Genomic DNA, 15,248 nt, shown 5'->3' with positions numbered 1-15,248 from the left:
AAAAATTACCAGGACACCTCAGAGTTCCGCAGTCTCTCTCAATTGAAATGCTTCTCTATTCTTCCTGACAAAATGCAGAAGTTCACGTTTTCCCATATTATGGTTCATCTGCCAAATTTTAGCCCACTGTTTTAACCTACTTTTCGACCTATCGTGGTGTCACCAGCAAATTTAGTAACCATACCACCTGGTCCCTTCACCCAAGTCATTGATGTCATTGTAAATCGTAGACAGGCCAGCACTGATCCCTATAACAGAGATAATGGGAACTGCAGATGCTGGAGAATCCGAGATAACAAAGCATGGAGCCGGATGAACACAGCAGGCCAAAAGTGCTCCTAAGATGCTGCTTGGCCTGCTGTGTTCATCCAGCTCCACACTTTGTTACCTCTGATCCTTATAACATTTCATTTATCTCATCTTGTCAATCCAAGAATGACTCATTTATAGTCTCTCTGTTTCCCGTGAGCTGCCCCGTCTTCTGTATTTGCAAAAATCTTTGCCCCAGTAACTAATCAAATGCCTTCCAGAAATCCAAGTACACCATATTGCATGCATTCCCCATAATCCACTTTGCTTGTTACTTCATCGAGGAATTCCAATAAATTAGACGAACATGCTTTCGCTGTCACAACATCATTGTCGACTCTGTCTGATTACAACTTTCTAGGGGCTCTGCTGTAATCTGTGTAACTACTGATTGTCACAATTTCCCCGTGACAGATTTTAAGCCTGTAGTTTCCGGCTGTCTGCCTCCCTCATTTCTTGAATGGGGTTATCATAGAATCCCTACAGTATGGAAACAGGCCATTCGGCCCAACAATTCTACACTGCCCCTCCGAAGAGCACCCAAACCCATTCCCCTAGCCTTGTATTTTCCATGTTTAGCCCCCACAACTTAAATGTACCTGGGGATAATGGGCAATTTCCCATGGCCAATCCACCTACCCTGCACATCTTCGGACTGTGAGAGGAAACTGGAGCACCTGGAGGAAACCCACGCAGACACGAGGAGAGTGTGCAAACTCCACACAGTTGCCCGAGGTTGGAATCAAACCCAGGTCTCTGACGCTGTGAGGCAGCAGTGCTAACCACTGAGCCACCGTGCCACCCCAATATTCAGTATTTTCCAATATAATGGGAACTTAACAGAATCATGGGAACTATGGAAAATTTTAGTAGAAGTAGAAAGTTGCTGTTTTATGTCAGACTTAACAGGCACCAGTCAGAAATGAGCAGCCTGAGAAAACAGAATTGTAGAGAGCGGACTATAGTGCATGTCTCAGTAAATATGCCCAATCTCTGAGACTGAGTCTGTTACTGCCCACACAATAAGAAAATAGATGCAACATTCCAAGGGGGTGGCCATGGGAACCCGCATGGGCCCCAGCTATGCCTGCCTCTTTGTAGGTTACGTGGAACAGTCCCTCTTCTGCACCTACACAGGCCCCAAACCCCACCTCTTCCTCCGGTACATTGATGACTGTATCGGCGCCGCCTCTTGCTCCCCAGAGGAGCTCGAACAGTTCATCCAATTCACCAACACCTTCCACTCCAACCTTCACTTCACCTGGGCCATCTCCAGCACATCCCTCACCTTCCTGGACCTCTCAGTCTCCATCTCAGGCAACCAGCTTGTAACTGATGTCCATTTCAAGCCCACCGACTCCCACAGCTACCTAGAATACACCTCCTCCCACCCACCCTCCTGCAAAAATTCCATCCCCTATTCCCAATTCCTCCGCCTCCGCCGCATCGCTCCCACGATGAGGCATTCCACTGCCGCACATCCCAGATGTCCAAGTTCTTCAAGGACCGCAACTTTCCCCCCACAGTGGTCGAGAATGCCCTTGATCGCATCTCCCGCATTTCCCGCAACACATCCCTCACACCCCGCCCCCGCCACAACCACCCAAAGAGGATCCCCCTCGTTCTCACACACCAAACCACCGACCTCCGGATACAACGCATCATCCTCCGACACTTCCGCCATCTACAATCCAACCCCACCACCCAAGACATTTTTCCATCCCCACCCTTGTCTGCTTTCCGGAGAGACCACTCTCTCCGTGACTCTCTTGTTCGCTCCACACTGCCCTCCAACCCCACCACACCCGGCACCTTCTCCTGCAACCGCAGGAAATGTTACACTTGCCCCCACACCTCCTCCCTCACCCCTATCACAGGCCCCAAGATGACTTTCCATATTAAGCAGAGGTTCACCTGCACATCTGCCAATGTGGTATACTGCATCCATTGTACCCGGTGTGGCTTCCTCTACATTGGGGAAACCAAGCAGAGGCTTGGGGACCGCTTTGCAGAACACCTCCGCTCGGTTCACAATAAACAACTGCACCTCCCATTCGCAATCCATTTCCACTCCCCCTCCCATTCTTTAGATGACATGTCCATCATGGGCCTCCTGCAGTGCCACAATGATGCCACCCGAAGTTTGCAGGAACAGCAACTCATATTCCGCTTGGGAACCCTGCAGCCCAATGGTATCAATGTGGACTTCACCAGCTTCAAAATCTCCCCTTCCCCCACCGCATCCCAAAACCAGCCCAGTTCGTCCCCTCCCCCCACTGCACCACACAACCAGCCCAGCTCTTCCCCTCCACCCACTGCATCCCAAAACCAGCCCAACCTGTCTCTGCCTCCCTAACCTGTTCTTCCTCTCACCCATCCCTTCCTCCCACCCCAAGCCGCACCTCCATCTCCTACTTACTAACCTCATCCCACTTCCTTGACCTGTCCATCTTCCCTGGACTGACCTATCCCCTCCCTACCTCTCCAACTATACTCTCCTCTCCACATATCTTCTTTTCTCTCCATCTTCGGTCCGCCTCCCCCTCTCTCCCTATTTATTCCAGAACCCTCACCCCATCCCCCTCTCTGATGAAGGGTCTCGGCCCGAAACGTCAGCTTTTGTGCTCCTGAGATGCTGCTGGCCCTGCTGTGTTCATCCAGCCTCACATTTTATTATCTTGGATTCTCCAGCATCTGCAGTTCCCATTATCACTGCAACATTCCGTTGCTATTTCACAACCATCAATTGTGTGTGGAAGACGGAGCGTTTTCAATGTTTCAAATCTCAAATATTTTTCCTAAACTTTGTTTAGAAACAGTGCGCATTTTGAATTTGAAAATCACAACTGAATTCATGTTCCTGATGCAGCTATTGAAGTGTTCGAGCAAGCCAAAAAGGAAAGTTGGAATAAGCGAATTAATTTTCCCTCTGAGGCCCTTGGGGTATAATTCTATGTGCTGGAACCCTAGCAATTGATAAGTATGGAGCTGCCTCCTCAGCAAAATGTGCAGCAATGCAGAAAATCAATTAAGATCTCGAAAATTGGAGACAAAATCCGATTATTAGTAAGAGATAGTAGGAGTTCGAAATAACTGGAGTCAGAGATAACACAGTGTGGAGCTGGATGAACACCGCAGGCTTGGCAGAATCAGAGGAGCAGGTAAAGCTGACGTTTCGGGTCAGGACCCTTCAGGAAAAAAAGGGTCTCAACCCGAAATGTCAGCTTTCCTGCTCCTCTGATGCTGCCTGGCCTGCTGTGTTCATCCAGCTCCACACTGTGTAATCCCCGATTATTAGTGAGCTGTGATAGCAGGAGAGAAAGCCATGTTTGACAAATTTGATCAAAGATTTTGAGGACGCAACCAGGTCTGTTAGCAAAGATAATGCTTTTGATGTGGTCCACATGTACTTTAGCAAGTTTTTTGATAAGGTCCCTCATTGGCAGAATGGTCAAGAAAGTAAGAGTCCGTGGGATCCCAGACAAAGTGACGCGTTGGATCAAAAATTGGCTGAGAGGCAGGAAACAAAGGGTGATGGCAAAGGGACATTTCTGTTCCTGGAAAGCCTGTTTCCCATAGAGTTCCACAGGGTTCAGTGCTGGAGTGCATACTTTTTAATTAAAGAAAGAAGGTATGTTCAAGAAGTATACAGGTGACACAGTCACGGGTGGGTTGGTAAATAATTAGGTGGATAGCTGTAAAGTGCAGCGGGGTATCAACAGACCAGTCAGCTATTGTATATAGTGAATTAAGGGCCTATAATAGACTGACAGCAAAGGTTGCAATGCAGTGTAATCACAGTGAGAGCATATAGCACAGTGAGATGTTTACTACAATTTGACCAAATTCCAGAGAGAGAGACAAGGCTTGTGGAGACGAGGTTCAGGAATTTAGGGCTGGTGGAGACTGTTGTTTGAAAGAAGGTAGCAGAATGGAGAGGGAGAAGGGATGTAGGGAGATGGAGGAATAGGGGCTTGTAGACAGGCCTTTGAGACAAGGGAATCCAGGGAAAGGAAGAGATGGGGAGATGGTGCTCCAGGAGAGAGATCAGAGACGGGAGGGCCGTGAGGAGAGGGTGCTTAAGAGAGAAAGAGAGTTTCAAGGAGGTGAGGACTTGGGGAGATGGGGGCTTAGGATAGTGCAGTCGCTGAACATTGTTCAGGTTTTTTTGTCCATTGCTCTCCCCTCTACACTAGGAGTGGCTCAGTCCTTGTGGTATCAAGTACAAAGCAACTTACTTAAGACCATTAAGTAAGAAAAGAACTTTTGTTTCGCATGACTTTACTGTGTTTTGACTTGGACGCTGAAGTGTGTTGGCAAGTTTGGCACTAGGGGTAGTTTGTTGCAGTGTAGTTCTTGTGTTTATTAACCCTCCCTGTGTTCTGCCCAATTCCTGCTGCTTTATTTACTCTGCATTCCCTCTGCTTTACAGCAGTGAGCAATGAAACAAACTGGGAAAGGAACATGCTGGCAATAGTCCAGGCTGTGGGTCTGTAACTTTCAGAGAGGAAGGGTTTCTTCCAGTTCTCTGGAGAATGTGAGATTTATTTGTGGAAGTTCTACAGTGTGCTATCAGAATTCAAATTCCCACATAATTCCCAGAGAAATCCTGCAGGAAGGCAACTTACCTGGAATTTCATACACTAATTTCAATTTTACATCTGTACACTCCAGCAGTTTCCTTCCAGAGTTTTCATCACACTTGACTTGTTGCTTCACAAAGTAAATGGTAACACACTCTTGGCTACAATGCTCATATAAGAAACACCTCCTGTAATCCCTGGCATTAACATCATTTTTCCTGAAATCAACTTTACAGCTCACTGCTGCTGCAAACTTTTTCTTAAATATCAGGCACAGATGGTTCATATTACCAAATGAAATGTATGACAGCCCCATCAGTGAAAGCCTTCAGCAGGGAACATTTGTTTGTTCCATAACTCTGTTCCTCTGCCATTGCCTCAGATTGAATTTTTATTCCAGGTTTCTCTTCACGTTGTTACTTATTGTTTGATGCACATTCTCTGCCCTGTTTTCAGGGTTCCTGGGTGAGAGGAGTTTGGTGCCAAGATGTCCCCAATATTCTACCAAAACTACTCGTGGCCAATAATACTCCAATTCAGGGTAATTATTTCAATATATCAAACCCTGTTCAGACTACACTTGGAGTACTGCATATCATTCTTGTCATGTTATAAAAAAGGGTATATAGGCGCAGAACAGGAGATGTACTGAGATGATATCATGGATTTACTTATCTGGAAATGATCCACAAACACCCTGCCTTCTCACTTGAATAAAGTAGGCTGAGGCGAGAACTGACGGAGTTCCTTAAAATTATGAAAGATTTTGAATAGATTGGGTAGCGAAAGGATGCCTTCTGCTGTGGGAATATCAGGCATAGAGGCCACCAACACAAAATAATCACCAAGAAATCCACTTGGGAATTCATAAAAAAAAGGTCTTTACCCAGAATATAAGGGGAAACTAAACGCAAATATGTGGCAGAAGGGGTAGATTGTAATGATGATAAGTTTAGATGAAGAAAGATGAGAGATTGAATGAAGTACGAATGGATTGCCTGGCTGTTTCTGGAGTGTGTACTCTTCATAATCCTGTGAGGTCCCAGCTAATGGTGATATTTATTGCCCAGAAGCTGTAGAACATGCTGCGTTCTGAGATGATTTCCTTCACATCCTCTCCATATAAAACATCCAGAAAACTTTGCACCTTTCAGAACTCATACTCGGAATGAATCAGTACAATTTCTCCTTCCTGTTCCTTGCTTACCACATCATCTGGGAAAAGCAACCTTTCAAACGCAGAAAGATGAAAAAATAATTATCCGGGGTAGATCTAAACTGTGAACATACAAGGGACAGATTTTTCCGTGTGTTGGTTTTGGAGTTTTAAATCTCATCCCACCTCAGTGTTGTTAGCCATTCCTGTAAACAGACCTCATGTTCTATGTCCTGGAAAATCTACTTTCTGCTAAGTCTAATTCAATGAGAACAATACGCAGTGATCGCAAAGAGAATTTTTACTCAGTTATGATCTCCCTCCCTTTCAGATTGTATACTCGATATTGTAGACTCCTCAAAACAAAAGTTAGTTGTGAGAAAGAAGTCATTCATTGTGACTAATGACAGAAAATACACTTAAGAATCAATAGGAATACCATAGCTTTCAGGGAGAGGATTAAAAAAGCAAATAAGAAAAGCAAAGAGAAACTGAGAAAGACTAGCAGCTAACATAAAGGGGATAATTTCCAAGTTTGTGAAGGACACTAAACTTGGGCGAATTGTAAATGGAGAGAAGAACAGTGACTCCAAAAGGTCATTGAAGTTGGTGGAGCGGATGGAGAGGTAGCAAATGAGGTTCAATGCAGAGAAGTGGGAGGTAATGCACTTCGGTTGGAAGGATATTGGAAAACAATATAAAATAGGGGATATATTACTAAAGGAGGTGCAGCAGGAGAGGGACCTGTATGTGTATGTGCAAACATTGTTGAAACTGGTATTATGGGTGGAGAGAGAGAGCAGTAAATAAAGCAGAGAGTGTCCTCAGCTTTGCTGGTAAGGGCATACAAGAGCAGGGAGATGCTGTTGTATTTGTGCATGACACTTGTTAGACATCAGCTGGAGTATTATGTATAGCGTGGATGCCACTTTACTGGAAAGCTGTGAATGTTTTTAAGATATGATTTCCAAGAATGGTTCCCAAGATGAGAAGCTTCTGTTATGAAGATATATCTAAGAAGTTGGGGTGCTTGTGTTTGGAGAAAAGCAAGCTGAGGGGAGATTTGAAAGAGAGTTTTAAAACCATGAGCAGACTGGATAGAGAAAATCAGGAGAATCTGTTTCCACTAGTAAAAGAATCAAGAACGGGAGGGCATAGATTGAAAGTGATGTGTGAAGGAAGCAAGGCAGATGGTGGAATTTGAATTCAATAAATATCTGGAATTAAAAATCTAGTCATGGCTAATGTCAATTGTTGGAAAAATCCATCTGGCTCACTAATGTCCTTTAGGGAAGGAAACTGCCATCCTTACCTGGTCTGGCCTACATGTGACTCCTCACCCACAGCAATGTGATTGACACTTAACTGTCCTCTGGGTAATTAGGTTTGGGCAATAAATGCTGCCTAGCCAGTGACACCCTCATCCTGTGAATGAATTTTAAAAAAAGTGAGAGAGAGAGAAAAGGTTTTGCACAGTGAGTAATTCCAGTATGGAATATAGTACCTGGAAATATGGTGGAGGCAGGTTCAACAGACTCATTCGAAAGGGGGTTGGATGAGTATTTGAATGGAAGTGGTGTTCAGGGATATGGGGAAAAGGCAGGAGATTGGCACTGGGTATTACAGCCAGACAAGCAAATAGAGCTGGTACGGACACCATGGGCTGAATGGTCTCTTTCTGATCCTCAATAATGTTACCTCCCCATGAATTCCTCAGTACTGACCCTGCAACAGTGACGCACACCCTGACAGTACCAATCATCAGGCTGTGCCGCACTCCCCCCAGCAGTGCATTCGCAGTGACAGCCTGGGTTATGCAGAGTGGGACTTAATGTCCAAGACCGAATGACACCACAGTAAAATGGTGCCAAGGTACCAGTGTTGGACTAATGTAGACAAAGTGAGAAGGCACACCAGCTTCTCATCCAACAGGTTGATTTGAAATCACAAGCTTTCAGAGCGCTGCTCCTCTGTCAGACAAAGTGGAAAGAAGCACGCTGGCAAAAAATTTGTATGCAGAGAGATAATGGCAAGGAGATCTTGCATATCAACATAGGCATCAAGATTCTGCAGAGCTTGTCACTATCTCTCTGCGTATAAATTCTGTGCCTGTGCATGTCCCAACACTTCATCTGACAAAGGAGCAGCACCCCAAAAGCTAGTGATCTCAAATAGACCTGTTGGACTATAACCTGGTTAACAAAGTGTGGAGCTAGATGAACACAGCAGGCCAAGCTGCATCTTAGGAGCACAAAAGCTGCTTGGCCTGCTGTGTTCATCCAGCTCCACACTTTGTTGTCTCAGATTCTCCAGCGTCTGCAGTTCCCATTATCTCTGGACTATAACTTGGTGTCATGTGATTTCTGACTGTGGTAGAAGTGTTACTCACTGAGCTGTAGCTGCTGCCATTCAGAATTAATAATGTTGAGGCGGAAGTAAGGGGCTTCCCATAGCACAAGTAACAGAAGGAAAAGAGATTGTAAAAGGAACATGTTGATCATTGTAGCATTTCCTGTGCTTGGAGAATCTCAGATATTGACTCCTTTCAACCTTGCCGGCTTGCCACTGCCATCTTGTGAAATTGCTATTAATTGCAGCCATTGATCTTTTCGAAAAGTATCATATGAAGCAATCCATCATTTGGCTTGAGGCTGTTTGAATCTTTTCTTTTTTGTGAAAGAATTACGCGATTCTGGTGCACAAAACTGCCTTCAGCCTAGAAAGTATAATCAAAAAAATCCATGTATGAAGATAATGGTCCTGAAATTCCTGCATTGTTATTGTAGCAGACTCATGTAGGGACTGTGCAGAAATCCCAACATACCTGACTCCATGGGGATTGCTGAGTAGCTGACGTTTCTTTCAGGAAATTTCTCTGTGCCTGGAGCCATTCGATAAAGTCCCGTAGAGCGTTGGTTTTTACAAGGTGAGAAATGTACTGCAAAACGCTCTTTGGGAAGGAGCTCCATTCACCTGAGTGTTGAGGCCTTCTCTGTGCTTTACAAAGTGACAGAATCATAGAATCCCTACACTGTGGAAAGAGGCCATTCAGCCCATCAGGTCTGCACCGATCCTCTGATGAGCATCCTACCCAGATGCACCCCCCCCTCCAACAAACCCCATCCCTGTAACCGCGTATTTCACATGGTCAATCCACCTAACCTGAACATCTTTGTGACTATTAAACTGAGCACCTCAATAAGCACTGTTCTGCCCCTTAATGGCACCTTCTGTCCCTGGCACACCATTGCCCAACACAAAGCCCTGAAATGATCCCTCACCAGTTCTACCTGATATCCACCTCCTCTCCCACCCCAAACCACTGAACCGACAACCCATACCAGGAAGCTCCCTGTACCTGGAGTCTCTCTCTGTACCTGTAATTCTCCTGTACCTGAAGTGTCCCTGTAGCAGGCATCTCCTTGCCTGAGAGCCACACTATATTTGATTCCCCTGTACCTAGACACATACTGTAGCATGGGCCATGCTGTATCTAGAGGCTACGCTGTACCTAGTATTGCATTGTATCTCGAGCCTCCTGTCTAAAATGTGCTTTGCCTGCCATTGGTTGATTGATGAATTTTTATTCCAGGGCCGGCCAGGTGTGCCAGGACCTCAAGGACCTCAAGGACCCCCTGGGCATCCGGGACGTCAGGGAGTTCCCGGACATAAAGGAGCAAAAGGAGACCGAGGCAAACCTGGATTGACTGGACAAACAGGAGACAAGGTTCCTATAAAACAATCATTTGTGCTGATCAGAGAAATAGAACAATAGAGGGCTCGATGTTTCTGTGTAAATCTTTGACATCAGGGCATTAACTAAATGGACATTCTCCTAATTTTCCTTAATTATTGGAATTAATTCACCATCAAATTGAAGTTGAGTCTGAACTGGCCTCTGGGGTTTGAAGTGATTTGATTCTCTATTCAGCCGTGTTTGGGAGGAAGGGGGCTGGGGAGTTATTACTTGCTTTGTTGGTCTGTTGCTTCACAGTTCAACCCAGCCATCATTCCCTGGAATCACTATCACCCAGATTCAACTCAGTTGCCAACATAACATGGGAAACAGAGATGAGGAAGGATCACCTTTTAGCAAGTTTACCTTCGAAAAAACGCGCAGCAGAGGGAGCTTTGGAAATCCTTGATCAAAACGTAGATCAATCATAATCCAAGGATGTTCCAGCCAGAAATTGCTCCAATGCTGCCAGAAATATCCCTGGTGTTTCCCAGTGCAATTAGATTGAAGGAAGAGTTTGTGAAGCTGGGCTTTCTGGCTCCAGTGAAAACCTGGGGATGTAGTGATACCCACAACATCATGACATAGATCTCACTAACCCGGAGGGGTCAGAGCCACACACTGCTGGTCCCTCTTCTGATCCAGCAGAACGGGGCGGTGGGGGGGGGGGGGGGTAGCTCCCTGAAGTAAAGGAACTTATTAAACGTTCCCTGTAATTAAAGGGACATATGGGGGTCACTGTCATTAAGGGTCACCTGTTATGAAAGGGATATTCCTGGCATCAGTGATCCAGGTTAAAGGGACTCTCCCAGGATCAGTAGGGATATTCTGGGGACGATGATCTTCGCTTGTTGATTGCTTGAGGTTTTTCCTGAGGCTTCTCAATTGGAGTACATCACTCTGTGATGTGATAAGGATAAGGTTCATTATCCAGATATGCCCCCCCCATTTGGGACCTTGAGATGTATTTTAGCACCTCCCAGACTCCTCCTCAACCTCAGAATATGGCAGGCTTTAATCAAAGAGGTAATTCCCTCAAATTCCTGCCCTTCCTACAGTTTACTCCACCTGGGTGAGATTCTTCTGACTTCCCATCAATAGGACAGGACATTTCATGGTAAGCTTGGAGGGATTACTAATGCCCATCTTCAACCCTGAGTGATTGCCTGTTTCCCAACTGCCATCAATGAGGCAGCCCTCCCATCTCTGGGCCACATTGTCTAATCAATTAGACTGATCCATGGGGAAAGGGCATCGGGGAGTTAATCAGGGTGACTGGGTGACAGCTGATTGTGTTCCCCAAACACAACAGTCCCGCCGTGTTGCGCCTTCGTTGGATGACCACTGAAGAAGATCAGAAATCTGGCATTCCACCATTCCAGGCTCAATTCCCAGCTACTGCCTGTCTCCAACATACCCGCCAATCTCAGCATGCATTCCACATGGACTATTACAAACTGGGACAGTCTAGCGGTTATCTCTGGCCCAAGAGCCACCTTGGTCCATGTTACTGCTAACGTGTGAGTTACAACTTCATTGGTTAGTTTTGCTGTCTGATTTCAGCTCCTTCTCATTTCAACACAGGGACCAATGGGAGTGCCTGGGTTTGCGGGCAATGATGGAATACCGGTAAGTGCTCTGTCATGGCAGTCCTGCCTGTTACCCTGTCGGATTGCTTTAAACTTCTCAGTCAGATGAAATGTGTAAAGTCAAAGAAACATAAACAAAGATACTGCAACAGTCCTCATCCTTTAAACCCTTTGAACTCCTTGGAGTTTCCAATCACCAGAGGAAGTAGTTTCTCCATGTCATTCCTCCCAGGAAGCTTTGTGATTGCTTCATTCAGGGATTCCTGCGCAGAGAGAGACAGTTCCCGATTTCCTCTCCCTTTTCGTGTGAAGTGCTTCTGACATTACCTTTAACCTCCAGGCTCCAGAGTTATGCCTGTGCTCCCCTGCACTATCCTAGACTCTCCACCGCAAACATCTCTATCAACCCGACTAATTTGTCGAATAAATGCCTCAGTTTGTTGAGCCCTTAACCTGTTAAACTTGAAAGAATATTAGCCTTGACTATCCTCTTATTAACCTATTAATCTGTGATAAATCCGTTCTTCCTGAGGTGCAGCGTCCCAGAACAGAATGCAGCTTCTGCAAACTGAGCCTCGACATCATTTTCTATGATCTATTGTTGGACCTGAAGGAAAGGAAATTGAAATAACTCCCACAGAAGCTGGTGTCCGTCACTAAGTCAGTGTTTATTTACTCATGAGCAGTCCCTGACTTTTGTCCTGCCTCATTCAGAGTCAACACCCAACTCCAGCATCTCTGACCGTCTCCTTTCTGTCTGTCAGGCAGAGCCCTCTGATTTCACCAGAATAACAGCCCCACTCAGGGAACTCATTATAATCCCCGGAGAGATGTTTGCTTTTTGATTAAAAGTTAGTTCCTTGAGATTATGATTTAGTAGGAACAGCTGAACTGCCTTCTCTGCACTGGATGAATGATTTTGTGCTGAAATTGCCACTGCTTTAGGGTCACCCAGGACAGCCAGGCCCCAGGGGACCTCCTGGACTTGATGGCTGCAATGGGACAAGAGGAGATCCTGGCGCAGCGGGACAACCTGGATCCCATGGTTTGTTCGGCATTCCTGTGAGTAAATGTTTCTTTTTTGAAATACACTATGTACTGGATGAGAGCAAATATGGTTAGCAGAACAGAGAAAGGCCTGCGTGACTTCAAATCGTGCGCTTCCCTTTCAAATTGTAAGACAGTCACAAAGAACCTTAGAGCACAGGAAGAGTCCGTTCAGTCCATCAAGCCCTTGCATTCCAGTTAGCTCCACTCCCTTGCTCTCCCTCCCCACAGCCCTGCAAGCATTTTCCCAGTTCTCTTCAGAAAGTTAGCCTTGAATTGGTTTCCATATGTTTCCAAATGGTACATTCCAAATCATGACTAATCACCATGTTTAAAAAAAAACTTACTGCATTGAAAGGGAATTCTCAACATTTTCCACTTAATTTTCCAAAGTCAGCTGTTCAGGTGTTGATGCGATTATTGGTCCCTTGGGACTGCCATCTCTCAAAATTCTGAAATCCAGCCCCATTTCTTTGAGTAATTAATTGGAATTTATTTAGGCTGTTTGCCTCCCTAAATTGTAATTTAGTCGGGTTCTGCATCCTAGACTGGAGCTGTTAATATTGCAGGCCCTGTTTGAGATGCCAAATGCCCAACACACAAAGCGTATGGGTGACAGTTGAATTCACCCTGAAATCTGAAAGTGGCTAGGAAGGTTTGCTCGTTCCTGTGATTAATCGGAGAAAATTTGATGCCCAGCCATATATGGAACAATCAGAGTATCTGACTCCTGCTCCTCGAATCACAGACTGTTCCTCACCCATGTTTTCTATGGGTGTTGGGGGAAAGAAGGCTGCCAAAGTTGGGGGAGGGAAGAGAAAGTTCTAAACCTTTCAACAAAGGAATACTCAACTAGCCTGGAGCCAGAAAAGCTTGAGGTCGCTTCTTTGCAAATGGATTCTCAAGTTTAAGGCTGCAGAAGTTCAGCAGCTACAATATAGGAAAGAATGTGGTGGATGCTATTGTCATGAACATATTGTCAACTGGAAAAATAGTACTGAACAGTTTTATTTCATGAAGGTTTGCACTTATGTGTATATCACATCTTAAAGCTTCTCATATGCCATGAATTACTTTAGACTATCTTATACAGTGACTATGTTACAGACACACATCCAATTGCCCTTAATTGAATTCACCAGCCAACAGAAAGAATATATAGGGTAATAGGCTTTTTCTTTGTCCATACAAATAATTTAGACAAAACTATGGCTAGCTTATGGTTGTTACCTTCTGTGCTGTGGTGTCTGGAAAATGTAAGTGTTGTGGATTTCTGTTTAATGGAACAGTGATCATTTTTGATAAGATTGTTGAATACTTCTACATTTGCCTCTGTTTGAGTTCAGGTAACACAAATCAGCATAAATAGAGAATAGAGAGACTCGGGTTTCTGCTTGACTTCATCACCTAAAGAAGGAGTGAGTGAGAGTGAAAAGGAGCTCCTTAAAACCAAAAAGAAGCCTTCAAGAAAATCTCAAGAGTAGCCCTTGGAATAATCAATATTTGAAACTGTGCCATTGTCACTGAGTCTGTGAGGGTCCGTAGTGTTGCTGTAGCTATCACATACTCCCTTCTAAAGTACAAATGAAAACTTGTTCTATGTTTTGTACTTTACACATGACAGAACAGGCCAGATTCAGAAACAAAGGTGAATTATTTCTGATGCTGGAAAATTGAAATATAAACTGAAAGTGCTGGAAATACTCCACATTGTCAAGCAGCATCTGTTGGGAGAGGGAAAAACAGAGGCACAACATTTCAGTTTGATGCCTGTTTAACTGGAAATGGTTCTAGATGGAGATAATAGGAACTGTGGATGCTGTAGAATCCAAGATAACAAGCTGTGGAGCTGGATGAACACAGCAGGCCAAGCAGCATCTTAGGAGCACAAAAGCTGATGTTTTGGGGTCTAGGCCCCAAAACGTCAGCTTTCCTGCTTCTAAGATGCTGCTTGGCCTGCTGAGTGCATCCAGCTCCACAGCTCATTATCTATGGTTCAAGACAGAGCAGGTTTTAAAGAAACGATGGGTCAGGAAAAGCAACAAGGACATGGTCAGAAGAAAGAGGAAGACACATGTGATTAAATAACAAAAGGAGTAATTAAAGGACAAAAGATGTCATTAGGTGATAAAAGGGTTGATGGTGTAAAGTGAAAGGGATTGGTGATGGGAGAAAAAAGTAAATAAAGGAAGATCAAGACATGGAAAAAATAAACAGCAGATCCATTATCAACATCTGGTATCAGAGAAAATGGGAATGGTGGTGATGATCTGAAATTGCATCAATCAGTTGTGAGTCCAGGAGACTGCAGGAGCACAAAGACTGATCAGTTGACAATGTTTTCATTTTCTGTTGTTCCTACAGGGAGTACCGGGAAGGAAAGGACAGAAGGGAGAACCATTCCTCGTTACAGTCGAGTCGAGGAGATTTAGGGTACATTTCATGTAATTCTACAAAGGACACTCGTTTGAAGTGTCACAACATGTGGCTTGTACATGAGATTTCCTTTTGATATGTTTCCATGTCAATTACTCCTCATTATCAGTGAATGCAGTAACCCTGTGCATTTGTGTGTGTGTGTGTGTGTGTGTGTGTGTGTGTGTGTGTGTGTGTGTGTGTGTGTGTGCATGGGGTGTATATTTGTGTGTGTGTGTGAGTGTATTTGTGTGTATCTGTGTGTGTGTTTGTGTGTTTGCGTGTATGTGTGTGTTTGTGAGAGAGAGATGGAGTGTTCTATACAATGGGTTGGTGTGTGTTGCTGTGATTTGTATGTGTAATGTTGATCTGGAGATATGTAACAGTTGGTCTGAGTGTCTGCCTGTTATCTA

At 44.8% G+C, this 15,248-nt stretch overlaps 1 protein-coding gene across 1 annotated transcript in view; it reads left to right on the top strand.

The window, feature by feature from the left end:
- Positions 1–15,248, top strand: part of LOC125453227 (collagen alpha-2(IV) chain) — a 195,852-nt gene that overhangs the window by 81,312 nt on the left and 99,292 nt on the right. The window contains exons 5-8 of the mRNA XM_059646445.1: positions 9,641–9,775; positions 11,369–11,413; positions 12,319–12,435; positions 14,785–14,853. Of these exons, the coding sequence (XP_059502428.1) occupies positions 9,641–9,775; positions 11,369–11,413; positions 12,319–12,435; positions 14,785–14,853 (366 nt within the window). The remainder of the gene's footprint in view (positions 1–9,640; positions 9,776–11,368; positions 11,414–12,318; positions 12,436–14,784; positions 14,854–15,248) is intronic.

Source organism: Stegostoma tigrinum, chromosome 6 (genome assembly GCF_030684315.1).
Source record: "Stegostoma tigrinum isolate sSteTig4 chromosome 6, sSteTig4.hap1, whole genome shotgun sequence".
NCBI lineage: Eukaryota > Metazoa > Chordata > Chondrichthyes > Orectolobiformes > Stegostomatidae > Stegostoma > Stegostoma tigrinum.
Note: the sequence above shows the minus strand (reverse complement) of the source record. Positions and strands in the feature narration are given on the sequence as shown.